The following is a 25,950-nucleotide window of genomic DNA, read 5'->3' as shown; positions in this document are numbered from 1 at the left end:
AATGTTCCTTTTCAGAGGCGCTCTGGAGGTCTCCTCTTTGCAGGAGGCTGGCTGCTTCCTCCCACTCATCCACTCCCAACACGTTTGCTCCGTCCCATCCCTCTGTCCCCTGCTGCTCAATGAGTGCTGCAGCTGGATAAACAGCGATCACTTACAATCCTCCCGTGCCTTTCAGCCCTCCTGTTGCAGTCTATTGGTCATGATGCAGCCTTTGCACCAGCACCAGGAGTGCTCTGGCCCTGGCGAGGTGGGTTTCAAAATGTAGTGACTCTATGGTGACTGCTGCAGTTCACCTGGCTTTTTCTAAGCACCTTTGCTCACCTGTTAGAAGCAACACAGGCAGCCTGTGGAGCTCTGCCAAGCTCTGCCCAGGTGTTCAGAGGCTTTTGCTTGGTTTTGGTAGCTCTGCTCACAAGGATAGTGAGAGTAGAGGCGTGAAGGCCCCCTCCCACCTTATTCGCTTTTTTCTCTAATATGCATTAAACTACTTGTTATAGTAAAGACTGAGCCTCTTTGGAAGCTCTACTTAACCTTCTTGTTAATCACTGTGACAGAACATAATAAATCTACATTGCTGAAGCATTATTTCAATTTGTAAAATCCTTGGTGCTCCATGGCAGCTCCTCCAGCAGTGCCTCTTCCTACCCTATGCAAAGTAACATGGCCTTTAGGAGTGACTGCAGAGCTTTGCTTTTCGAATCACACAACATTTGAATCCCGATCCCTGGATGGTCTCTATGACTGAGTTACTGCAGCCAAAGCCGTGTCCCTGTAGCTCACGGATGCATGTTTATACAAGACTGTACAGCTCCTCTTTCTGTAGCCATTAATTTTATAGAGGGCATATAACAAAGATGGGCCTCCAGTATGCCTCCAGCCTTTGATCTGCGTGGGGTGCACAGCCCAATGGACCCAGAGCTGCCGGCACTGCCGATTTACTCTGCTCTGCAGATGCAGCTTCTAGAGCAAACACAAGCTCGTGTTTTCTCTCAGCAGTACTGCAGTACCACTGCCGGTTGTGCTTCTGTCCAGCTGCATTTGGTGTGGAAGGGCAGGGGTAGCTCAGGGTTTGTTTGCCATTAATGTCAGCTAAGCAGTTTGGTTCATGCAACCCACGGGTGCCCCAAAGCCTTGCAGACGGGTAGGCGGATTATTAAGGGTCTATAGTGTTGCTAATGGAAATAAAGTCCGTGTATTGGCAGGCTGTAAGCAGTGACCTTGTGGCATGGTGCTCACTCCGAAACAAAATATCTCCAAAACAGTTCTCTCATAGAACCTCATTGTCATCCAAGCCAAACTCAAAAAACTTTTTTTTTTTTCCTCTCAGTCTGACAGAAATTGGGATTCCTGGGTCTGAATCTGACCTTGAACTCCAAAACCTTGACCTCAAAAATGACCTCTGATCAGAAACTCTTCTGTTGTTTAGACGTGGCACATGGTGTAGGACAGTGACCAGTGCCAACACTGGCAGCAGGCAATTGCTGATCAACCAAATCTGCTTCCCACTGAGTTTCTGTCCTAAATTTGGGTAGAGTTGTTCTCACTTTGAGTTGTTGAGCCTTCTGGCTCAGCCCTAGCTCTGTTGATCCCCAGCAACATGCTTAACTCTTAACATTATTTTATTTTAAGAGAAGAGTACCCTTTTTTTTTGATCAACCTCGATGAAAGCTGAGCACAGGACTAAAAACACTGAGCGTGTAATTTTAGGTTACTGAAGCTAGATAGCCAAAGTGTTTGCTAGCATCATATTGATGAGACTTTTCCAACACGGAAAATGTTTGTTCATCTAAAGTCTCCTGTACTTTATGGGCATTCATTCAGGGGCATTTTCATAGGATGACAATGTATTCTGCAGGTGTTCGGCATGACGTCTACGCCCTGTGCAAAGTAGGGGTTGCTGCCTGTTATCTGTCAGCTTGCCTGCTATACTGCTTAGTTTTACCTCTTGGCGCTTGATGTGGAGACAAAAAACAAACAAAACAAAACAAAACAAAAAAAAAAGGGAAAAAGAGTGTCTAGGAAGTATGGAAAATGTGGAAACCCCTGACAGTTGTATTGTGTGTCTCAATTCTCCCACAGAGAGGAAACCACAAAATAGTGAGCCCAGGGATTTCTTTCTGCACACAATATCTGTCAGGGTTTTGAGGAAATTTCTGGGAACTGATGAAAGAAGTGTGCTTCTGTATGGTGCAGTGGTTCTATACAAAGGAGATGCAGTGCTACACAAGCACTGCAAGGCTTCTGCAAGGCTTTCCAGTCAAAAATAAACCTGTAGGTTTTGAGGGGATCTCTTCCAAGAGGGCAGATTGCCTCCTATGGGAAGAGGCAAAAGCAAAAGAGAAAATGAGCTTGTACTATGGAGAAAAGGCACCCAATGTGTTCAGTCACATTGTCACAATGTGTTATAGTTTTCCTCATGAACCTCTGTGGGTTTGCTGATGGCAGATGAGTGGGCATCTTAGCAACACAGGGGCTCTCACCTTCCCAGGTTTAACTTTCTTGACTCTGATGGGCAGGTGGGATGTGAGGGGGAGTTCTGCATGTAATGAGTCCCCCATGCTTAGCAGTGTCACACTCAAGGAGGAGACCCCTGTGTGCCAAGAGACCAACAGCGAGCGTACAGGCTGACTTACAGCCTTCCCAACATGGTGCTTTCTGGGGCTGCCCTGTACTTGTGGTGACTGGCAAGCAATGCTGCTAATTGTGTGAATATCTTAATTAAGGACGAAGGAGGTGGTTGGAAGTGCATCAGGAAATGGGAGCAACATGAGTATCAGCCCAAAAAGGCAGTAATAACATATTTAATTAGCCAACCTCCTTAGGATTTATTGCATTAAAAATTAATTCCTGGGTGGTTTTTTTTTTCTTTTTTTTTTTTTTTTTTTTTTTTTTTTTTTTTCTTTCTCTATTTCAGGTCCACCTGTAAGTACTGAAACTCTATGGTGTACAAGCTACTGACATGGTTTGTGGGGCATGAACTGGCAGTCTCCAGTCTGTGGTGTCCACCTTGGGATCTCACAAACAGCAAGTACTGTGGGTGCTCAGGACCTGTGTTGGGATGGAGTTGTCCTTTGCTATGTCACAGCTTCTGAGGGTGAGACAAAGGGATTGCAGGGCTGGGGACAAAGAAAATGCGAGGGCTCAGAAATCTGTGCGTTAGCACTTGGCCCCACATACCCCAGGGGATCAGCTGCATGTGCTTCACATGCATTGGATGCCACACGCTGAACCAGACATGTTTGTGAAAAACGGAAAGACAGATCGCAAACACATGGTGCAAGCTGAGCTGTAGGGACTTGCTTGCTGCTATCACCCAGGCTTGCTGAACTGCTGGGCCTTCAAGTGTAGCTGGGTAGCTATCAATTTCAGAGGGAGAAGTGTGTTGACAGCTTCCTTTTCAAATGTTAGCTAATGCAAAACCTCAGCGCAGATGATTTAGGCTGCAGGAAAACAGCTAGGTTATTGCAGAAGTTTTCTTACAGCTATTAAGAGACCCACAGTGAATCAGAAGAAGTAATGCAAGGAATGAGGCCATGTATTGACATCTCACAGGATTATAAAGAAACGTTATATTGTCTCTAGCACAGTCCTTCCAGAGGAAATGGCTTATATTCATGTACAATGGAGTAACTATACTTGGTTTGTATGAAGGAATATGAGAAGTTAAACATACGGTAGTCATCTTTTGTCTGTTCTTGCAAAAATGTCTTAAACAGTTTGCAGATGACGTTCCGAGGAGAAGTAGTTGCTGCACAACCTATTTTCCCCTTTCATCAAGTCGAAAATGCTGTGGACTGGATTCCCACAGATATATGAGCACGGTCCCTTTTAATGGCAGCAATCTTCCAAAAAGTTGCACCTTCCACGCCAGAAGGTCTGAAAGTATTTTACAGCTGGAAGCCCTGATCCACGCAAACCTTCAGCAGTCATTTATCCCAGGGACTTTCAGGGCTGGCCACTGAAGTGAATGTATTTCAGCATTAGATTTGGGTTACAGGGAAGAGATCACGACTCTGGAGGGAGCTGCCCCAGGCAGGCGCATACTGATGCTAAAAGGATGTGGCACAAAACTAGTAGTGATGTTGGCATTTATATTATTGCCGTTAGAAACAGGAAAGAAAGCAATAGGTCAGTGCAGACATCTCCTGGAGAGCAGTCTGTGCTTTTGCAGGGCGAGGAGGACGCACAGCCCAGGCTTTCTTTGCAACAAAAAGGGCTAGAAATTTAATATCATAATGAAAGATTGAAGTCTGGCAGAAATGCGTGGGACCACCAGAGAAGTGCTGACAATATATGCTACTGTATCCTGGCTTCCTGCGACCCCTGAACCTGTCTCCACATGCAGACTTCTAGGACGGGCCGTGAGGAGTGTGGCAGCCAATGGAAATAACAAGAGGAAGTCAGGCAGACCGAGCATCGTTAGCCAAAGTGGAATTTGTCCTGAGCTAACAGCACCTTTGTCTCACTCAGAAGCTCTGGGTTTCCAAGAGGCTGGCAAGCGAGACTGGTTCAACTGCTGTGAGCAGAAGCTCATGGCTAAAGAGATGAGCAGAGTCCTCTATGTTACCATGGGAAATATTTGTTCCCACTTATTTCTTATTATTAAAATCTGATGAAAACTCATGCTTAGGAGCAACAGACAGGGGCTCCTGCCTGGCTGTCTGTCAGACATGTATGTCAGTCTAGATAGCGACCCTGAAGTACTGATGACCTCACAGCTCTCTCCTGGATTTCTTTCCCAGCTTGCAAAAGGCAATGTGTGTGGTGGTAGGGCTGAGCCCCTGGTGCTGATGTTGGCTGAGCATGGGAATGGACAGAAATCCACTTTAGAAATGCACTGAGCCCAGCTTGTAGTCTTGGTCAATTAGGGGAAAAGCTGAGGAAAGGATGAACAACAGCCCCAGGAGCAAAAGGAGCCTTTACACTCTCCTCTTGCCCAACAGATGCTCCCGTTGTTGTCCTTGATGTCAGCCAAGGCTTTGGTGAAGGCAAGGGCAACCCGCAGTCATGCAAGAAATTTGGTGAGATTGGGACTGAAATGGGTGAAGGAAGGAAGGAAATGATGAAATCGTGCAATAGTACTGAGGTTCCCGGACTCTTTTGCTGTCTGGACCACATCCGAAGGAAAAGATCCTCTCGTGGATGTTTTCCCTCCCATTTCTGAACATGCAACATTTCTGTGGCAACTGCAGCAATTCCATACATGAAAAATTAATATTTAGCAGATGGAAACTGAGGAAGAAAGTCAGAGCCCTGTAATTAGCTTGTTCTCCATGGACTTGCAGATACCTTCAGAGCCTACGCAGGCAGCGAGCTGTGGGTAGAGCCACGCTGAAAGGAGAGAACATTTTACGAACAGGTGATTAGGAAACCAAAGCAATCAGAGCTCATGGTCAACAAGCTGTGGAGAGATTTTTAACTATTCTGTTTCCTAAATCCTTACATATGATTTCTTTATATCAAGCATCCCCTTTGGATTGTCAAGCTAACTTTGATTTTTTTTTTTTATTTTTTATTTTTGTGTGCATGTATTGTGTTTCAGGGCACTACGGGAAGACCAGGACTTCCGGTAAGTACTTCATTCTTTCTTCTTTTGTTCTCTCTTTCTGTCTTGCAATACATTCATCCATAGACCGCCAAGATTTTTTAAGCTGTGAGTAGGTAGCAATCTCACATAGATTCCTAATGTGGAAAAATAGCATATTGCCAACAGGTCATGGCTCCTAACAGCATAGGAACAACAAGAGCTTTGTGGTACCAAAATGGCAATGTAGTCCTTATGAACCCTCCTACATTTGGGATACACTGCTTCTGAAGAAGCCTTTTTTACCTTGAAGTGGTGCAGTGTGCTATTTTCTCACTGATGGGCTTGGTAATTGCAACAGGATTTACAAGCCCTATGTGAAATTCCGCAAATGTGAAAGTCCATGGTAACCGTATCTGCATCTGGGATGGTTGTGAGTAAGGAAGGAGCACAGATTTTGGGATCACAACAGCTTGCTTTCCTGGTGGTGGTTCTTTTATGATGCACAAAGAAACCTCTGCATATACCCAGGAAAAAAGTGAAGTGCATTTCTCTTCTAAAGATTTTAGGCTATGTTCAAACACATTGGAAGTGGACAAGGCACAAAGAAGTGACACCAGTGGGTTCAGTGTCTCCAGATGCTGAAACTAAAAATCTAGGTTTGTGTCTAGGGAAGCAGCTGGGTGAAAAAGAACACAAGGAAATCACAGACATTGCTGGAAATGGAACTGGAAGGTTATTGTTGTGTCATTTTTACAAAACAGAACAAAAATTACATGCTTATTGAAGCCATAGCAGCTGATTACTGAAAGGATCTTTGTGACTGTCTTCCATATCTGCCCAGAGCTGAGTTTTGGCAACCAGGAATGCAGAAAGGGCTGATATTCACTTTTTAAAAAATGTATGAGGTAGAAATCTGCCTTATGGGTAAGTGGCTGAGGAAAATTGCCACTGGTCTTGTGGTATATGTGTTCATATGTTTATAAGGCTCTGTTCAGTGTCACCTGACCCAAAGTCATTCCCTAAACTGCTGTAGGATTGTTCACACCCTGACAATTCACTGAGTAGTATCTCAAAGGGGTAGAGGACACTGAACACAGCCATTCATATGTCTTCTTCCAGACATACTTTTTCCTGTGTCAGCTTGTTTTCCCACATTTTTTTTTTCTTGCTTCTGGACAGGAGCATACTTTTAAGTCCAAGCATGATAACTCTATAAATAAATAGCTTAATCTAGACATTACTTGAGTGAAGAAAGAGAAAAAATGTGACACTTGACTACTGCATGAAGCTGGTTCCCAAGACCTGGATTTTGTGAAGTGGAGGAAATTGGAATTAGACTTGGTTAGCATGAAAAAATCTCTTGCCTTCCTTTTTCTGCCTAAATAATTATGTTATTTCTGTCGTGAGATGATCTGGCTTGCCTTGCACTCAGGCAAACTGGTGACTTACACAGATTCTTAAAGGCAGGTTGGGGTCCCCACAGACATAGTTTCTCTATAACTTGCTCTCTTCCTCTCTCAAAATTCCTGGATGCTTGCATTGCAGCACTTAGCTGCATCTGTGGCACAGCTCATTTGTGCAGTTTTATGACCTTGCTTTTGGCCGGTTTCCAATTGCCTCTGGTTTTGTCTTCATTGCCAGGGAGACAAAGGCGCAATGGGGATTCCTGGACGGCCGGTAAGTCGAGACCTCTAGCGTGTTCCTTGTCCTCCCTCTCCTCTTTGAACCCTGAGATGTCAGAGTATTTCCAGGCTGAATCTGGGGTGGTGTGAGCATGAGGAGAGCCACCCTCTCCAAGACCCACACCTGAGGAGGTTGCAATGGGGTAGTCAGCCCTGTAAACCGCATACATGTGAAGGATGTTACCTTCCATTCTGCTAACCACGGGCTTGCTAACGTGCTCCCCTGCCCACTGCCTACTGCTGCCCTTTCCAAATAACCCTGCCCAAACAAGGGGGCCATGCCCTGCCTGGCTGAGCACTGCATTCTAGGACTGCTTTCCACTCAGGCAACCTGAGATAAGGATGGGAACGAGGGCTGGGGTGGGGACTGTGGCTGCCCCTCTCATTCCAACCCTGCAGCCCGGGTTTTGGGGCAGGGGAGTGTGCCCTTACCGCTGACGCCTGTGTTTGTGTCTCTTTCTCTTTCTCTCTCCCCTGCACCCTCTTGCATGTGGCTGCGATGGGTACCACTGACCCAGGGACTAAAAGGGCAACCTGGAGAGAAGGTGAGTTGGCTCCTTGCAGCCTTTAGTATCTCTGGCTGCCCTCCTGAAGGGCCAGCCTAAACACCTTAGCTGCAGCCCTGGCCACTGCAGCCGACTTTGGGTTTCCACACCCTGGGGTGCCTGCTCTCCCCCAGCAGGGTAAGTTTATCTCCCAAATTCCTCCCAGGCCACTCAGCCTCCAAAAAAGCTGTGTTTCTTGTTTATGACAATTTACTAACAGTGTATGAGTTGGCAGGCACATGCAAGGCTCCCCTCGAGGCTTCCTGGGTGTTAACCACTGAGTTTCTTCTATGCTGGCAGCGCCGCTTGCCCTAATCACCCTTGCAGTTCCTCTCTGCCTCTTGGGTCAGCACAATTTCTGCTGTGAGCCACAGCAAGGAAAATGGGATGGCGTGCTCCTGTTTCTGACATGGTGGGACTTGGCATCCACAAGAATAGTGATGATGTGCATTTGAGGTGTGTGAATAACTGGGAATCTGCAGCCAGAAGCAGCGAGTTATAGAAACTAGGAAAGAGATGAATATTCACCTAGTAGGGGAATCGTGTGTGTGGGGCATCACCATACCAGAGCCATTTGCTCCTTTTCATGGAAGATAGAAAAATGAGCAAGGAAGAGTGAGTTAGGATGGAGAATCTCTCTCCTTGCTTTCAGGCTTCTGCTTGTTCATTGGAGCCTATAAATATTATCTAACAGACCAAGATTTCACTCTTAATTGCCCGTACTTCCCTAAAGCCCTCTGTGAGGTCCTTGGCAGTCCTAGCTTGGTTTTGCAGAGAGTTCTGTTGCTTGCAGGCTGCATGGTTTATGGGATGCTCCATCCAACGGCTGCCCTGCCCTGGGCACTTCTGGAGCAGCCTCTCAGGGATACACAGTGCTTTCTAAAGACACAGTGTTTCCTGCCCGTTGCACATCGTGGGTGGCTAGGAGCTGAAGAGTGCCTGTTTGCTTTTCCAGCAAGGGATTTGCTGTTTTCATCCTCATCCCATCTGAGCTGATATGCACACAAACGAGGCTCTTCCCCAGTGCAGTCAGGAAGCAGCTGACCAGCTGCCCATGCCTCCCATTTTCCCGGAGCTCGCCGTATCCCTTTTTCTTTTGTCTCTGGTGCAGAATGTGTGAGAGGCTTCCTGGATATGCAGGTTATCTTGAACTGTGGGAAGGAGACAGCTCAGCTGCTGTTCTGGCAACTGTTAATTGTGGGTCTCTTATCAGCTGCCTGTTACTGACTTAAGGACTTGTTTCCATGTCCACTTAGCGCAGTTCACGCTTTGAAAGTGAAAAAGCCTTGGGCAAATTGTGCTGCACTTTCACCAGCAGCTTTGAGATTGTCAGTCAAGCAGATAGAGCCCATAGACCTGGCTGGTCCTGGCTCTGGGTGGGCTCTCAGCGCCTGCTGCAAGAATGAAGGCAGCCTGTGCCTCTACTGATCCAGCCCTTGCATTGGGATCTACAGGGCATATGTGGTGTGGAGGATTATTGCTGCTGGGACCTCTGCACTGAGCCCTAACTGGGCTGGAAATCGACACCAAAGTCTCCAGCACTTCTTGCGGTGCAGCTTGATGTAGGAGAGGCAAGATCTCAAGTATTTCTGTATTGGTTTTCAGGTACTAGAATGGTCTCAGAATTGATGTTTGTCTTAGGATCTAGCCCAAACTGAATCATCATTAGTTATACTGCTTGTCTCCATGGCAGACCCAGTTTCTTCCAAAAAACCACAGTTGAGCAAGCCTTTTATTTTCTGTATTCCCCCTTCTCCGCTCTGAACACACACTTTATACTGTGCAGCATGTGATGCTGCTTCAACATCAAGTTATTTAATTTAGACCTAAACTTTTGCATTCCTGCCCGGTCATTAAGTCTCAATTGACCTATTCATAGAATAGCTAGCTTTGCAGTCAAAAAACATGGCCAGTTCATGCAATCTTAGTCCGTAAGAGAGAACATGGTCTTTGGTATGGAGCTCTCTAGCCAGTGTTTCCATACTGCCTACAAAGGATGTTCTTAGAAATGATCACCAGAGAGTATTCAGAATCTGTGGGGTTTTCTTAGGTAATTTTTCCCCACAAGTTTTGCCTGTTTGCAGAAAACAATATACAACATATGCAACGTATTCTTTGCTTTACAAAGAATAGACAGGATGGGCAGAAAGCAGTCACTAAAATGTAGCTGTGTCTGGGGAGGAATGTGGAAAGTGCTTACAAAGTTCCAAACTGTGGGTGTGGTGGGACCAGGGACTGAGGGTGAGCATTAGCAATTACGGAAAAACATTAGTATTCTCTGAAGTCTGACCAGACATATTCTGGCAGCAACAGGGGTTTCAGGCAGTCTTTCACATTTGCAAGGGGGCAGAGCCTGTGTTTTGCCAACAAGTGTTTTACACATTTATAATTTTACTTGCTGCACAGCTTCTTCACATATTTTTGTTGTGTATAGATAGTCCCAAATGACATTTCTCCTCCCAGAGTGAGCTGGGGGAGGCCAGAATGGCAGCTGCCACATGAATCCTGACATTCTTATACCTTGAGCAGCCTCATTAAATCTCAGTCTTGATGGAAATGTCATTTTCATTGTATTTTCACCTTTTCTCACCCCTTTTCCTTTCCCTGTCTCTCTGCAGGGCGCTCCAGGAGAAGCAGGCATGTCTATCATTGGGCCCCGTGGTCCACCCGTGAGTGACTTTACTCTCTATTTTTGACTGATTCGGGATGTGGGCAAGTTACAGGGAAACAAACATTTAGGAGGGGCAGCAAGACAGCATCAGCTGAAGAGAGCAAAACCCCTGCATAATTTAGTTCCCATGTTGAGCCAGGCTTGGTTTTATACCGCTATTATATACTATGTATAATGAAATTACAGCTCATCCTTCAGAACAGACAAAGAAGCCTCGTCTTACAAAGAAACTATAGTCCTGTATTTGAAAGGAAAAAACCATATTTCCTTCTTGCAACAGGACCACTCCTGTTTTCGAGGAGAACGTGCTGTTAGCCTGGCTGATTTCAGCCTTTGGTTTCGTTAGCGAAGGACAAGCCGCCCTAATTTTGCAGAAGAGCAGGATCAGAGCTAAGCTGGTGACTAGAGAACTCACAAAGATGGATAGATCAGAGTTGTCCAGAGGTCCCTGTCAATGCCCAAAGCCTTGGAAACTCTTTGCCAGTGTAGATACTGAAATCTTGAAAACCCCTTTGCTGACTGGGGAGCAGAGGAAAGGCAAGGGAGGATTTTGCACCCCACTCCAGCAAAAGCAAGAAGTCAGCCAGACAAAACTTCTTGCAAGTGTAGGGTCAGAAAAAACAGGCTGGCACAGTATTAAGGGCTGGAGCACTTAAGTGCCCTAAACACTGGACGTTTCTTGCTCTGCACTTCAGCCATCAAGCCTCTGCTTTTGTGCAGATGCAGCCAGTCCTCCTCACTCCATCCCTGTGCAGCCTTCTCTGGAGATTTCCATGAGAAAAGACCCAGGGACTTAATTCTCTCCCTCCCTCTGCGCACTTCCGATTTTGATTAACCTGTGAAGAGCACTGTCCTTGACCTGCCAAGAGGATGGGGCTGCTGGCGACTTTTGTTTCACAGCAGAGGTCAAGTGAGAGAGACCTAGGCAGCACGAATGCTTGGCTACATCTGGCTTTCCAATTAGCTTTCCAAAAGAAGAGTTTCTAATAAGTAACAGCTTTGTGGGCTCCCAGGCCCACCTGCGTGGCACACTGCAGTTTGAGAAGCGACAGAACTGAAGCAAAAGAATTTCCTTAATCATTTGTTACACAACAGATCAGCCCTGGTCACTTGGCCAGGTGAGGAGGGTGGGCTGATGGGTTCCTCCATGCTAATCTCTGAGAAAAGCCACCCAAGTGCCGCATGCAGTTTTTGGAGGGTAAGGGATGCATGTTTCTTCTGTTTCTCTCAAGCTGTAGCTCTCAGCCTAGTATGAAACAGCAACAGGAGAGAAAACCTGGTGGTCCTCATTGATGTAGGACCTGCAAATGTAGCTGGGCACTGCTCTTTCCCTGAAGAACATGTGCCTAGTCTGCAAAACAGACTTAATGTCTCTTTCAGTGCAGCCTCATTGCCTTTGCTGCCATTTGGGAAAGCACAGAACATGTTGAACCTCAAAAAAAAAACCAAAAAAACCCCAAAACCAGAAAACTTAGATGGCAAGTGATTTTTAAGAGGAGTTTTTGCCTACCCCAGCTCCCCGCTTCTCCCCCATAGCCCTTGTGAAGATGATCCCATTTCCAGGGGAGCTGGTGGTAGGTCAGAAGGATGGCTGAGCACCGAAGACAAACACAGGAACCCCAGCCAAGGGGCCACTTGGGAAGATGTGGGATGAGAAATAGTTTCCAGATTTTCATTTGAAGGTTAAAGCTTTTGCTCAGAGCTGCTTAACTCCTGGCCAGAGAGGGACAGTATGCCGATAGTGGCAGAAACAGATGATCTCCATGATTTGGCAGCTCCCGGGATTACATACTTCATAGGATCAACATCTTAAAAAGAAGGCAAGGAAAAACAGCTACCCAACAAAAACAGACTCTTGGAATCACTCACTGTGAACTGTTGTTTTGGCCTGATACCGTGCAAATCACTATGCCGTCCTCCAAGGAGAAAGAGGCAGCAGTCTGCAGCCTAGAGAGGAAGCCAAATTGCACCATTTCCAGATTTTCTCCTTAATTCTTTTTTTAGCACTTCTTGTCTGGGGAGACTTCCAGCAGGGAGCCAGAATTAATGAATTGTGGCTAGGCTCTACTTGATTTTCGCCTTTTCAGAAAGCAGTGGTGGACAAATTCTTTAATTTATAGCCAATCTTCCCTCCTGGTCACTGGCCAATGGGACCAGGTGGTTTTATATATATCTTGCAATGCAAAGCAAAGTTGACCAAGTTCAACTTAGTGAAACTAAGAAAACAATGCAAACGTAATCAGGTCCTGCTAGCACTGTGTATAAAAACAACTGTTTGGTGCAAGTCCAGGCACTCTATGGTAGGGGCAGCCCTCAAGTTGTGCAAAGAGGTTATTTATCCCCATCCTCAGCAGGACTGAATCCCCACTGAGCCTCTCTGCAGGGGCAGGGAGGCTGGAAGAGATGCAATCTGAAGATCTTACTTCTCCTGGTGATGAGGCTATGAGCTCTCTCACAAGGGGACTGCATTGCTTTGCTATGGCAAACCTCATCAGCGCCTTGAAGCCGGGCCAACCTGTACCGTTCTTTCCTTTCCTCTGGATTGCTCTGGTTAAGGTGAAAAAGCAAACTCTTTCTTATATCCAGGTCTTTCCTAGGAGACAGAACACACAATAATGATCCTCAAGTAAACTGGTATCTTTACTAGATGCCCAAAGACCTAGGGTATCTGTGTCTTGGGATTTCACAGAAGAATTATGCGAAGAACCATTTTTTCTTTTTCTTCTTTCTTTCTGCCCCCTCCTCTCACCCACCCCAGTGTGTTCAAGCGAGTAACGAAGAAACTATTAAATATATTGCAAGTCAGTGTGTTTACTATAACTATTCTCAAAGTGGTAGCCAGCCCTGGCTAACCAGGAAAAGGCAAGGGTAAAGGACTTGATGCTCACATTCCTTATAACACCACTCCTTTTTTTTCTTAGCTCTTAGATGGGAAAAAGCAGGCAAAGAGAAAAATCATACCTTGGCCAGAATTATTTGTGAGGAAAATGAATGCACTGGGACAAGACACAGGGGAGGGAGGAGACGAGGAATGGCTGTATTTAGACACTAGTGACCTGCAAGGTTTGTCTTGCGCAGAGCAGCATCCTGCATTAAACGCCTCCGGTTTATGGCAGCAAGAATTGCCATAAAATGAGCTCAGCCTCTGGAACATACTCCAAATGGCTCATGTATGGGCTAGGGACACCCATTTAATTAATGGAGAAACTTCAAGGAAACTGCTTGCAGTCCAAACTGGACCTGCTCCAGCATTTTCCTGGCCCTGTATAAATTGGAGTGGGAATGTGAGATTTCCCCTTCTTCCCCAGTCGCATTCTCCTTGGAGGTCTTGGGTAACTCCTTGGAGAGCCGTAGGATAAATGGGCACAGGCTAGAGTAAAGATTTCATAGACAGAACTTAGGGTCCATAGTTCCTCTAAACTGCTGTCTCTGTTTCATCTTTTCCAGGGACAGCCTGGAACAAGAGGTTTTCCTGGATTCCCGGTAAGTGTAACTGCTAGATTGATGAGGTATGTGTGTGTGGTATTACTAAGCAGTGTCATTAGTGCTTGCTGTACCTTATCATCTGTCTGATGCCAAGGATCTGATCTGATACTCCTGGAAAAAGTAATTATTTCTTCATTTGCTTTCTTCTTTTGTTTTTCTTTTTTTTTTTTTTTATTTTTTTTTTTTTTTGGGGGGGGGGAAAAAAACACACCAAACTAACCATAGTATGCCAAAAGGAAATTAATTAAAAAAAAAAAAAAGAAAAACATGAGTGTTAAAATAACATAGTTGAAGCCCAATCTGTTTAGTAAAAGAGAACCATTCTGAGAAAATACTCCCCAAGCAAAGAAAATAGTCTGGGTACGTGAAATTCCAACCTTAGTTGAACTTTTAGGTGATTCTGTAGTAGCAATGAGCATCTGTAATCCAAACAGGGCTCTGTGTGATGGAATACAGGTGGGAACTGGGTTGAACACCATGGTCAGTCATGCCAGAGCGAAAGGGAAAAAAGCATAAGAATGTAGGGGGGATTTTTCTCCAATGTGAAGTTACAGATGGGTAAGGGAATGAGATACAAGCCTAAAAGAGGACAAAGCACATTTCATTTCAGCTTTACAGTTGCTGACAATGCTCTGTGGAGCATCAAGGCTGCTGGAAAACTCAAACGGTTGCTATTTATTCTTATGCACTTCTCCTGGACAGCTAGGAAACCTAAGGCAAACACAAACAGCCCTGGCGCCCTGGCTCCTGCCGAGCAGCTGAAGCTGCTGCTCCAGGACACACCATGTGCCAGAACAGGTCTTCAGAGGAGGCTCTTGCCTGGAAAACAGGAGGAATTGGCCACCTCTGAGCCAATCTGACTCCGCAGCTCTGCCCTTTGTGAGAAGGGGGGCTGTGATCTGCTCTGAGGCTGAAGAGAAGCAGATCTCTCCTGGCCCTTGTGGTCTTTGGCTTTTGGAGCAGCAGAGAACAAATCAGCCCAGCTCATGAGAAAGTGTCGAGTGGGATGGCGCTCCATGGGGCCTGTTTTTCATCATATCGTGCCTTCAAAATGCTGCTGAGCTCTATGTCACTTTTTCCCTGGGACACTTCTATTATACTGTCGTTCACAAAAATTCCTCTTTTCCCAATGGTCTTTTGAAATCCGAATCTCCAGATAACTGTGCTGATTTTCAATTAATTGATGAGATACTGCAAAATTTGAAATGCTGAGGGTTTTTTTTTTCCTGCAAATTGCCAATGGATAATCTCTCCTGCTTTGCTGCTGAAATGGGCTGACAGTGAGAAGGTCCCAGCAGAAGCAATCAGGAAGCTTGGGTGGTACCCATCTCTGCAGTTTTGTGGCACATAGTTTTTGCTGGGGCAGGTGGACAGATGCTCAGGTGAAAGCATTTCTCATTTTTTCTCCCCCTTTTGTTTTTTTGTTGTTTTTGTTTTCTTTCAGGGTCCTATTGGCTTGGATGGCAAACCGGTAAGCAAACAGTCTCTCTGAAGGCTTTGTGCCCTGCCACCTGCCAGGTCCCACTCTCCTACCAGCCTGCATGCTACAGAGTATGTTTTTAAGAGGATTATTTTGCAGTGTCATGCGCATGCACGGATTAAATGAAAATCAGAAGGTTGGTAGGCAGGTGGATGCCACAAATGCCTTTGGGGAGTTGCAGGTGGTAAGAGATTAGGGAGAGCGAGCGTGGCTGCTTCCTTTCCAGGCAAATCTCTGAACCAGTACCTCACAAGGGCAGCAGCCAACCTGCTGCAGGGAAAACCTCAGTGTTTTGGGTGTTGGGGAACAATGTAGTGTTAGTTATATGAGCAAAGCTGCACATGTGTGGCGTTGTATCTCTCTTGAGAAATAATAGTGGCTGTGAGTACCTCTCAAGGCAAAGGGTAAGCAGGTAAAGCAAATATCTGTTAGAGGTTGCAGTGGCTGAAGCTGAGGGATGTTTTCTTTCTTTTGCAGGGTTATCCCGGACAGAAGGGAGAGATGGTAATAACAACAACAAAAATTATATATGCTAGTGGTTGATGGATTGGTTTGAAATGGCATTGCCTCTCAGCTGGAAATAAGCTTGTAGGCAGACTAGTGGTCCTAGCTTCAACTAATGGCCTAGCTACGTACCTAATTCTGTAACTTCATTGCAGTGTGGAGATGCATGCCTGTAATCTTTACATTATGGCTATCAGATTCATCATGTCACAACAGCAACTCTGTAGTTATGCATGGGATATGTTTTCCTCACAGTTAGCAATTATGTTCTTTAAATATACTCTGGGAGCTGACATTTTTTGTGGTTGGCCTCATAGCAGAAGTAAAAGTTGATGGAAAGTTTTTGAAAACCCATCTGGTGGCTTTCAACTTACCTAACAAAAAAAAAGTGTATTATTTGTTTGAATGCTTTTCTTTCCCCTCTTGAAGGTCTGTTACATTTGTGCATCATACCAAAATGCTTTCATTTGGGAATGATAAACTTGGGTTATTCTTCATGGGAACCCAAGTGTGATCTTGTTTCTCTCAACTTCTTGGATGATGAAATCCCCAAACATGAGCACACCAAAGTAGCAGCTCTGTAGTCAGCTTTGCTCAGTGAACTGCTGGATGTTTTCTTCTGCAAATTCTGTTTCTGGAGCCCAAGAGTCAGTGTAGCCCTCTGGCAAGCACATGTTGAAGATCCCCATCCCTGCTCCCTGGAAGAGGGTGAGCTGCCATCCCTCAGTTGCACAACCCTAGCTCAGGCTTCAGTCCTGGCTGCTGCTTGTTCGATCTCACTGCATCTGCCAAGGAGACATGCTGACAGCTGAGGTCCAGGCAACAATGAGGGTGTGTTTTCCTGATGTTTTTTCCCCCCTCCTTTTAATAAATCCCCCCCATGGTGCAGCCAGAACATCTGTGCATTTTCACTCCTCCCGAGTAACAAAGGGAACCCAGAGCTCTCTTGGAAACTGTTCTCCACAAAAGTTTGTAAAAACTGAGGTTCCACCTACTCCCTACACTGAAAGCATTTGTCGCTGTAAATCCATCTTGTATTCATGACTATGTGTTTCTTTAAAGGGCGCCACAGGTCCCAGGGGACAGCCCGTAAGTACCCTATATTTTGTGTTTGTATCTCCCCCATCCCTTTGCTCTTGCATGTACAGAACCTCTCCTTTACCAAGAGCCTTTAAAAACCTCATCTCTTTTGCAGGGACCCCCAGGACAAAAAGGAGAAAAGGTAATTTTAATGGGCAATATGCTGAAAATTGCATGTAAAAAAATGAGCAGAGAAGTGGGCTGGGCTAGTGCTGCTCGGTTTGACTTTGAGTGACTGAGAGATACAGGAAAAGCAAAGGGCTGCAGGGTCAGTGGGTGGGAGGTAGGCTGCTTATCGAGTGCAAATTGGCATAGTCTCACTGAGTTCAATAGAGCCATCGTGATTTACACCTTGTGGATCTGCCCTCCAATGTCTATTTTGGTTCTCTCTGTTCGTGGTTTAAACTCTTTTCTTTTAATCCCCTTCTTACACAGGGTCAGTGCACAGAGTACTCCCACAGGGTAAGTCATTAGCGTTATTATCGTCTGTCCTGTGCCTTCCTGAATGTTAATCCCCCTTTCGTTTGAATGGCTTTTTGTTGGAAATATAGATCGTTTCATGAACAAGATGTGTCACCCGGGCCTGAGAGCAGCGCTCAGCTGATTGATGTGTTTCACAGAAAAGCTGTAGATAAGGACTTCCAGGAGGGATCTTGGCTCTCTGCTCTCTTCCTGCCGCTGAGGCTGACCCGAAGCTAAATGCTGTCATTTCTTCTTTCTGCAGAGCCTCTGTGCTGCAGCGTGGTGGGGGGAAGGTAGGGTCTTCACCCCAAAACTCAGTGAAACCTGAAGTTTCTGTAGGAGCAGAGAGCACCGGCTCAGTCCCACTTCCACAGTCTGCCATGGGAGGACTGGTGGCAGCAGCCTTTTAACGAAAGCCAGGCTGTTGCCCCCTTGCCTCTGTGTCCTGGCATGGCCAGCAAGTACTGCAGCCAAGAGAGGAGAGGGTACATCATGGAGTTTGAGGGGATTACAGAGGCAGAATTTAACCAGCTCTAAAAACAACTGGAGTGCTGAAAATCCACTGGAAATGCATTGGAACAACATCATATGAAGTGGCTGGAATTTGTAATCTGGGTGTACGGGGAGACAGGCTTAAGGGCTTTCTGTTTATTTTTGATGAGCCTCTGGACAATTAGCTGGGCTCTGGTGCCTGTCCCAGGGGAGCAAGGCCCTGGATGCTCTGCGTAGCGGAGGCAGGAGCACGATCTCAGCTGGCAGCAAGAGAGATGGGAGCTGTGGGCAAGTGCCAGCTTGGGTACAATAATAGCAGGTCAGCTGTGTTTATTTAGGTGAGCCTGCTCACTAGATCGTTATGCTAAAAAGAAGCTAAGAACAATGTTTGCCCAAGCGGTGTCCTGGATTCTTATTACAGTCTTTGGCTCCTGCCTGTCCTCAGAGCTCAAGGTGAAAAGCAGGCATGGGACTGACAGAAACACGTCAAAGCAAAGGTGCAAGTTGTGCATCACTGGGAGCAACCTGGGGCTAGGGCGCACCGGTTTGGTGGGCTGGGCTGTAGGCATCCTGGGGGTAATGTCACAGGGCTGGGACAACAGGGAAGAGGTTGGTGCAAAGTCTCACGTCCCAGCAAAGCCTTGGTGATGCCTCCTTGGCTCTCCTGGGGTAGCGCTGGTCTCACTGATGTGCTTGTGGGAAGAATGGTTGCCACTAGATCAGCTCTAGGGTGGGCTGTCCTGCAGTGTCAGGTCATAGGCTGCAAAGCTGGGGCTAGTGGTGCAAGGCAGCCCAAAGAGTTGCAGTTCCTTCTCTTCCTCCCAAAATCAGAGTGGGAAAGAGCCTTGCTGTATATGTGCCCCACATTTGATTGAATTGCAATTTCTTGTTTTACTGGTTGATGAATACTTTTGTCAAATTTTTTGTTGGTTGTTATTTTTTTTTCGGTCAAGGAGGTGAGAACCAACATCCTGAAAAGCCAGAGATGTTTCAGTTTTGTTAGGTCTTTGTTTTCTTAGGAAGGAAATATAAGGTTAGGATGTATGCCTTGGCTCATGTTGTAGTTTCCTATTTTTCCTTCTGTTTGGCCTGTGGCTCTGCAAGAGATGATCTCAGGCATGAGGCTGTCCCAGAATGCCACCCAGGGCTTAGCACTGGGAAGAGAGGAGCAACTACACTCTGTCTGCTCTCAAAAACAGCATGTGTTTCACTGACCCCCTGTTGTGTGTCTTCCCTGTCCCGTAGGAGTACCTAAGTACCACCCTTGCAGCCCTGCGCTCTAACCAGATCCTTACGCTGAAGGTTTGTGGGTAACAGTCCGATGGAATGGTTCTGATGCAAAGGCACAAGGCATCCAATATTGCGCGCTCTTCTTTCTGGGGTCCAGAGGGGCAGGGCTGGCTGCAGGAGGTGCCAGGCTCCTTCTCTAAATGATCCTACTTGCACCCAAGTCCATTGTTAGATCTTGTCTGTTTTTGGAAGGGCTCATACTGCTTCCCTCCATTTTCCCCTTCATCTTTTCCACCATCCTCCCTCTGCTTCCCTGTAAGCTGTGTAATATTTCAGAATCAGTGTATTTGAATGTGGCCACCTGAGCAGGGGGTGGTGATGCTACAATATTGGATGGCCATTTCCCTTTGCAACAAGACTGTCCTGGCTTTTGCTGCCAGAGCAAGGAGTGGCATTTAAAGGGACTGAACAGCACTGCTGGGGTGCGCGGTCACTGTGGTGGAAGACCTGCAGGCACACCTCTGGGATCCAAGCACAGCTCACGTGGGGAATGGCTGTGCACAGGGGCACAGGCTTTTTGACTTGAGCACAGAATGCTCCTTTCTCTTCTCCCTGTGTAAATTGAGAACAGCTTCAATGGAAAACTGATAGGAACAGGAAAGCGGATCAGGCCAGGGGAGCATTCCTGGGCCTAGAGCTGCCGTGGTGACTGCCAGGCTGACAGCAGTGTGTATGCAAGTGGAAACTGGATACTGCAGGAGGATGAACAAATGCTCCTGAGCTTTAGTGCATTTGATTGCTGTGTGTCCGGGTCAGCTTTGTGCACTGGGGCAGCATTCCTGGCTATAAGCAGTTGGAGGCTGCTGTTACTGCTAAGTGAGGAAAATCAAAGTGCAGGCTACTAAGGCAGTACCTTGCTCAGGGCTCAGAGATTCCAAGTTCTTGTCTTCTCCCTTGGCAGTGTTCATGTTGCCAAATGAACCACGCTAGCACCCTTGTGTTGGCTCTGAGCCCTTCTGCTGACCCCAGCCAGCCACACTGCCAGCTGCACCCCGGGGAAGGGTAAGGCCCCCGGATACTTTCTTGTAAGGGAAGAGGGAAAACAATGGGAAAGTGCACTTGGAAAAACCTTGGACAAGATGAGCTTTTTGATAGCTGTCTCAGATCTGATGATGAGAACTGAAGAGCAGAGCCAGTATGGGGGTGTCTTGCAATAAACATCGTCTGGGAGTGGAGCTGAGTCAGAAATCCCCTGGGTGAGCTCTCTGTGAGCAGAAGAAGCTGTAGCAGCTCTGTGCTGCAGGCCCTGGTTGGCTCGGACTGGTGGACAGCACATACCCAGTGAGCAGTGCACAGTGCACAGGAGCTCAGAGGTCTGCCGGCAGGTACCTGTACCACCGGCTGCACGCAGTCATTGACTTTCATAGCAATCTCTCTGTTCCCCTTTTCTCTGTTTTCTCCCCCGGCTGCTCTCTGACTCTCCATGCCCTAATGGCCTCCTTTGCCCTGTGACCTTCTGGTTTGATCTCCAGCTGTTGCCTCTCCTCAATTCAGTGCGGCTGGCTCCACCTCCGGTCATAAAGAGACGCACTTTCCAGGTAGACCTCTCCTCGTTGCCTGTTTCTAAGCCTATTCTGATGCTTGTGATTAATCAGCTTACTACCTGTCTGTCTTTCCCTACAGAGGGGCTTCCAAGGGGTTTGGGCAGAGCTGAGAGATGTTGTTTGAAGTGGAGGAAATCTTTGATGTGATAATGTGGCTAAAAAGAAACGCAGCAGAGCCAGTTCTTAAATCTAAAAGAAATGGGCCATGAAACTGCAGTCAGGACTGTTGACAAGCAGTCTCCTATTTTACAGAGTCAGGTCCTGCATATTCAATCTCCAGAAGAGGTTGGAAACCTCTTGCTGAAATGTAGCGAATGTCTGTGAAGTTTAACCGAGAAGAATGAATAGCAAGCACTTCTGAGGGCTAGTCTGGTCTGAATCGCTGGGGAAAGCATGTTTAAATAAGCTCTTACAATTATTTCATTAAATTGCATTAAATCTTGGTGTAAACACATTTATTTTGGTTTTCAGGACCATAACTCATGTTTAGTTTAGTTATTTTGGTAATGAATTCATAAAATGAATTATGGACGTATGAATAGTGAGGAAGTGTGTCCATAGTCAGAGTTTATGTGGCTTTTAATGAGCCCACTTGAAGCATCCCCCCGTTCCATCAGTTGGGATGGACTTTCCTGTGTGGATAAACTTCTGTAATTACCACACTGGAGTGTGCTCGGCACCCTTTATGAAGTGGCTGGTTTTTGTCACCCTCCTGTCTGCACTGCCAGATGCTAGCAGGGCACTGCAGTGCCACGAGGTGCCTTCCCAGTGCTGTGTGAAATCCCAGTGTTATCACTTGAAACTGCTCTCAACCCAGTTCCTATCAGCTCAATGTTCACAGCACGTAAAGCCCCACAGCTTGCATGGGTTGGCCTTCAAAGTAACAGTCTGAAGAGGCATGCCAAGGGCTGACCTCTTGGGAAGGCTTTGAAAGCCGAAGTTCCTATCCAGGATGAAGTGGGAAAGTTGAATAGCTGCCCCGTGTCTTGTCGTCAGTCAGGGCTGCAAATTCCCTCCATCCCCAGAGGCCAGCTTCACTAGAGAATTTTGCTGTGATGTTTTGCTGCTGCCTTATTCATTCTCTAAGTGAGAAAAAGTGTAAACCACTACTACAGATCTGCCAGCACCAAGCAATTCCAGGAGATCGACATTTGAATACTAAGAAAAAACACGAGGCTGTAAAGTAAATGCTAGTGCTTGAGGGAAGAAAATCCTGCTGCTACCTCTGAGCACATCAGCAGGAGCCCTTTGTGCATGGGCTTGGACTGAGCAAGGGCTGGGTTAGGAGGCTCCATGAGCATTGCATTGCTGAAGCACAATGAGGTTGACCAAATGCTGTTTTAAAGAGCTGAAAAATGGCTCCAGGCAGCAGCTAAAAATACAGAATGACATCTGATGACTGTGACACCTGATATCCAACTTACAGTATCCACTTACAGTCCAATTAGATCTGTGGGGGTCTTTTCATGCTGAATGCATTAATAAGAACATAATGATGTGGCAATAACATTTGGTGTGGTTAGGGAGCTGTGTGGATGGGCATACGCTTACACACACTGAGCTGTGCTAGATGCAGCTGAACAAAGGCAATGTGAATGTGGCTTGGTCAGTCCCCACCGGTGCTTCCATGCAGAGGCAGGGCTCCTGTTCCCCCCCATCTCCCTGTCATCTGCTAAGGGGACAGCACGCGTTCCCAGTTACTGAGCTTCCCATAGGCCTGGCCCACACCTTGGAAATTTTCTTCCAAATAGAGCTCATGGCAGAAAGGACGAAATCTGCATCTTATTTCTTTCATGTAGAATTCTAAATAAAGCAGACGTCCCTGTATCGCCTTGTTTTACTACGGGCAGCCAGGATAAACAATACCATGGTTAGGAACACATGCAGGGGACAGATTTTATGTGTTGCCGTGCACACAAGGCTGCGTGATGGCGGCCTTGCCTTTACCCAGCAGCAGCATCGAGGGCATAAATGCAGCAGAGATTCAACCACATGCCCATTAATTTACAGTTGAAAAATCACCATGTTTGATTTCTAGCTTCCTGTGGAAGAAGAGTTTTTCAGATGGAAGCAGGATGTTGTGATATTTTATTTGGGCAGGGCAGTTCATGAGACAGCAGCTTAGCGTGGGTGCCACGGGGCCGTAGGAGTTTGCTGGATGCATCAATTATAGATCAGCAGTCTGGTATTCAGTGTGGTGCTTCCAACCCACTGTCTCCGCAGTGCCGCTTAGTCCTGAGTGCTGGTCCTTTGGGCCAGATGGCATTGCTGAGGGATGAGCCACAGCCGCTGAGTGGCTACTGAGGGGCCTGGGGAGGAACCGGCTGGAATGGCTTTCCTTGGAGAGCTTAAAATGGCAGGTGGCTTTGCACGCACTTGCTTGTTAAATCTTACAGAAACAGGCTCTGCCTGGCCGACATAGGCCTGCTTTGGGCGAGCTCCAGAAATGCCATGATGATCATGTTATTTTCTTTCGGTTTTGTGGCATTTCTACTTTTGGTCCATGGAAAAACAGCAGGAGCGTTGCCCAAAAAATAAAGCGCAGGAGGAAAAAATAGGCTGAGGTAAGATGCTGCGGCTTTGCCAGGAAGTGCCAGCGTGGTCACGAGAGGCTTTGTTTCACATGTGACTGTCAAGTGCTTTGGAGAGCTTCTTGAGAAGCCCAAGAGATGTTGGTGTTTGACGTGCAAAGAGTTTGGGCTGCTTGGCCACCTGTAGATTGCTTGTAAGCAAGCACTGAGAAGGTGGTCTTGGCTGTCTTTGCAAAACGTGGGGTACTGGCTCCTGGGCAGCCAGGCTGTCCTTGGCAGGGCTCTGCCTCACTCTTGGAAGCCTCTCCAGCCACTAACCTGGGACTTTTCTTCTGCCTCTTCTGCTTTGGCCACGCTCACCTGCCTTGGGCTCTTGTGATGGCAGTGTCTTGAGTTGGCTCTGCCTGCTGGTAATCCTTCTTTTAACAAACTTCAGGGTGAACAAGGACAAGCAGGAATCCAAGGTCCTCCAGGGCCACCTGGCCCGCCGGGGCCCGCTGGACCAGCTGGACCCGAGGGAACCCCAGGACAGCCCGGACCAATTGGGCCACCTGTAAGTCCAATTACAAAAAAGCCTTCAGCTTCCTCTTTCCTTAGGATGCATACAATTGCCTCTGGTCTTTGCTGCCTCTTGTGAAGCCAGACAGCCATGGACAGAGGAATGGCAGGGAAGGTGGATATGTGTGGGGAGCAAGAAGTTCCTAGGAAGTCCCTGCACTGTTGATAGCTGTTCATGTATGTGAGTGGGTCACACCAGCCCCGTTTCCTTCTCCCTCCATCTGTCTGCAGAGGAGAAGTAATACACAGGGTGTAATTATTCTTCTTGCAGCAGAAATCTGACTGATAAAATTCCTGTCATCCCTTTGAACTCCTGCTCCTGCCCCATTCTCAGGCGTGTGGCAAGCAGTCAAAGAGGGCAAAAAGTGAAGCACATTTTAAAATACAATCTATTGCTAAACAGCAGGGGATAGAGTGTGCTAACATACTTGTCTCTTGCAAAACAGGGCAGAGCTGGAGAACCTGGGAAGCCTGGCAGAGATGGAAAGGTGGGTGCCAGAAAACAACTCTGCTCTTGGAGCTTTGGGGAGAAGTGTGATGTGCTGGCCCTGCAGTGGCTGCAGTGTGGAACGAGTTTTCCATCTGTGGGAGATTTCAAGGCCTTCTAGAAAAAGGAGCCAGTGTCGTTCCCTGAGACAAAAGCGCTTCTCTACGTGTAATAGTTTCAGGTGTCCTCATCTCTCTTTGAGCTCTAAGGAGCTGTGGATGTGATGAATAAACATTTGAATTGCTATTGTCAGGCAAAATCAGATGTAATTAAGGTATCAGAGCCTATCTAAGGTAGTTTTCTCCTCTGGTCTGCACACATCAGGAAGGCAGCTCCTGTATGGATCTTTTGCATATTTATAGTTGCACTCATGCATATCTGGTGTTCTTCATGGTTCATATCAGGTAAATTGTTTGGTTATTTCTCATTTGAAAACACAAGTGGTTTGTTAATATATTCTCTCTCTTTAGCTAGCTAGAGAAAGCTGCCAACCCCTGATTTACTCCAGAGCTGCACAGTGGGCTGGGAACAAGTTTCCCAAGTGAAGCCAGAGAGACAGGAAAGATTCTAGGGCACAGTGCATGAGGAAAAGCAGCTTTTCAGTCTTCAGATTCAGAGAAACCAGGCCTGGGAGAATGGAGCATTATGGGCATGAAAGAATGAAATGAAATTTGGGAGTGTGGGTTAGAATAGTATTTATGTGAAGAATAGATCAGGGATATTTGAACTCACCGATGCAAGTCATCTCTGAAGAGGGGCCCCCATCACTTTGCATAGCACTGTCTACGTTTGTCAACTCCAGTGTCTATTTTGATTTTATTTGCAGGGCTTACCTGGGCCTCCTGGAGCAAAGGTGAGACGTCTGGCCTCAATTTGAGGAGCAAAGTGATAAACAGAGAGGTGGACTCTCGCAGCATGGAGAGATGTGTAAATTGTGGAAGGTGAAAGATAGGGAAAGGAGGTTACATCAAATAGCTGAGAAAGATTTCTAGCCCAGCTCTGTATTGGCCAGGGGGCCCAGCCTGTGTGCTGACTCATTGGTTTTGTCCTGGCAAAGTGTCTGAGTTGCATCTCAGCAGAGTAAGGCACGCCTCATCAACTCCTCTTGCAAAATTCTTTGCCACACACAGCTTTGTTGGCTTCTTCCACTCTCAAAGCATTTACCAGCGCTTCAGGAACCGATTTTGCAATGCTATTGTTAACTCTACCGCAACTTCCCATTTATTCACTTGCCAAAATGTGGGAGTGGGGGGGTAGTGGTGGTTGTTTTTCATCTGCTGCTGCCCACCTCCGTTTGTTTTCCTTTGAGATACTTCACCAGGGTGAGGAGATAGGAACCACAGAGCTGGGGCATGGAGCTAGCATGAGTTACCTGGCTGCTGGTGCTCATTTGTGCATCTCCTCCTAGGTTCAGTCCCTGTAGGTAACAGGGACCCCAGAGTCTGAAGGCTCAGGGACTCGGTGGAGTCATTTTGAGCCAAAGGCCTTGTGGAATGGCCCCACGGGAAGGGGCAGGGATTTATTCTTCTCAGGCCAAGCCTCATTTTATTTTGTCTTTTTACCTTTTGCAGGGAGACCCTGGGATTCAAGGATACCCTGGCAGAAAGGTAA

General features: G+C 46.8%; 1 protein-coding gene across 16 annotated transcripts in view; it reads left to right on the top strand.

Annotated features, from left to right (window-relative positions):
* COL13A1 (collagen type XIII alpha 1 chain) overlaps positions 1-25,950 on the top strand; it is an 84,018-nt gene that overhangs the window by 22,396 nt on the left and 35,672 nt on the right. For 14 of the 16 annotated variants that reach the window (XM_042817731.1, XM_042817736.1, XM_042817741.1 and 11 more), the window contains exons 3-18: positions 2,915-2,922; positions 5,543-5,569; positions 7,169-7,204; positions 7,728-7,754; positions 10,373-10,423; positions 13,873-13,908; positions 15,356-15,382; positions 15,869-15,895; positions 16,958-16,984; positions 17,091-17,117; positions 17,411-17,437; positions 19,175-19,231; positions 23,731-23,847; positions 24,299-24,340; positions 25,166-25,192; positions 25,911-25,946. In XM_042817731.1, the coding sequence (XP_042673665.1) occupies positions 2,915-2,922; positions 5,543-5,569; positions 7,169-7,204; positions 7,728-7,754; positions 10,373-10,423; positions 13,873-13,908; positions 15,356-15,382; positions 15,869-15,895; positions 16,958-16,984; positions 17,091-17,117; positions 17,411-17,437; positions 19,175-19,231; positions 23,731-23,847; positions 24,299-24,340; positions 25,166-25,192; positions 25,911-25,946 (599 nt within the window). The remainder of the gene's footprint in view (positions 1-2,914; positions 2,923-5,542; positions 5,570-7,168; positions 7,205-7,727; positions 7,755-10,372; positions 10,424-13,872; positions 13,909-15,355; positions 15,383-15,868; positions 15,896-16,957; positions 16,985-17,090; positions 17,118-17,410; positions 17,438-19,174; positions 19,232-23,730; positions 23,848-24,298; positions 24,341-25,165; positions 25,193-25,910; positions 25,947-25,950) is intronic. The other 2 variants (XM_042817730.1, XM_042817733.1) reach the window with 2 other exon arrangements.

Source organism: Centrocercus urophasianus, unplaced genomic scaffold (genome assembly GCF_019232065.1).
Source record: "Centrocercus urophasianus isolate 14NV4802_14NV808 unplaced genomic scaffold, USGS_Curo_1.0 seq_17, whole genome shotgun sequence".
NCBI classification, from domain to species: domain Eukaryota; kingdom Metazoa; phylum Chordata; class Aves; order Galliformes; family Phasianidae; genus Centrocercus; species Centrocercus urophasianus.
Note: the sequence above shows the minus strand (reverse complement) of the source record. Positions and strands in the feature narration are given on the sequence as shown.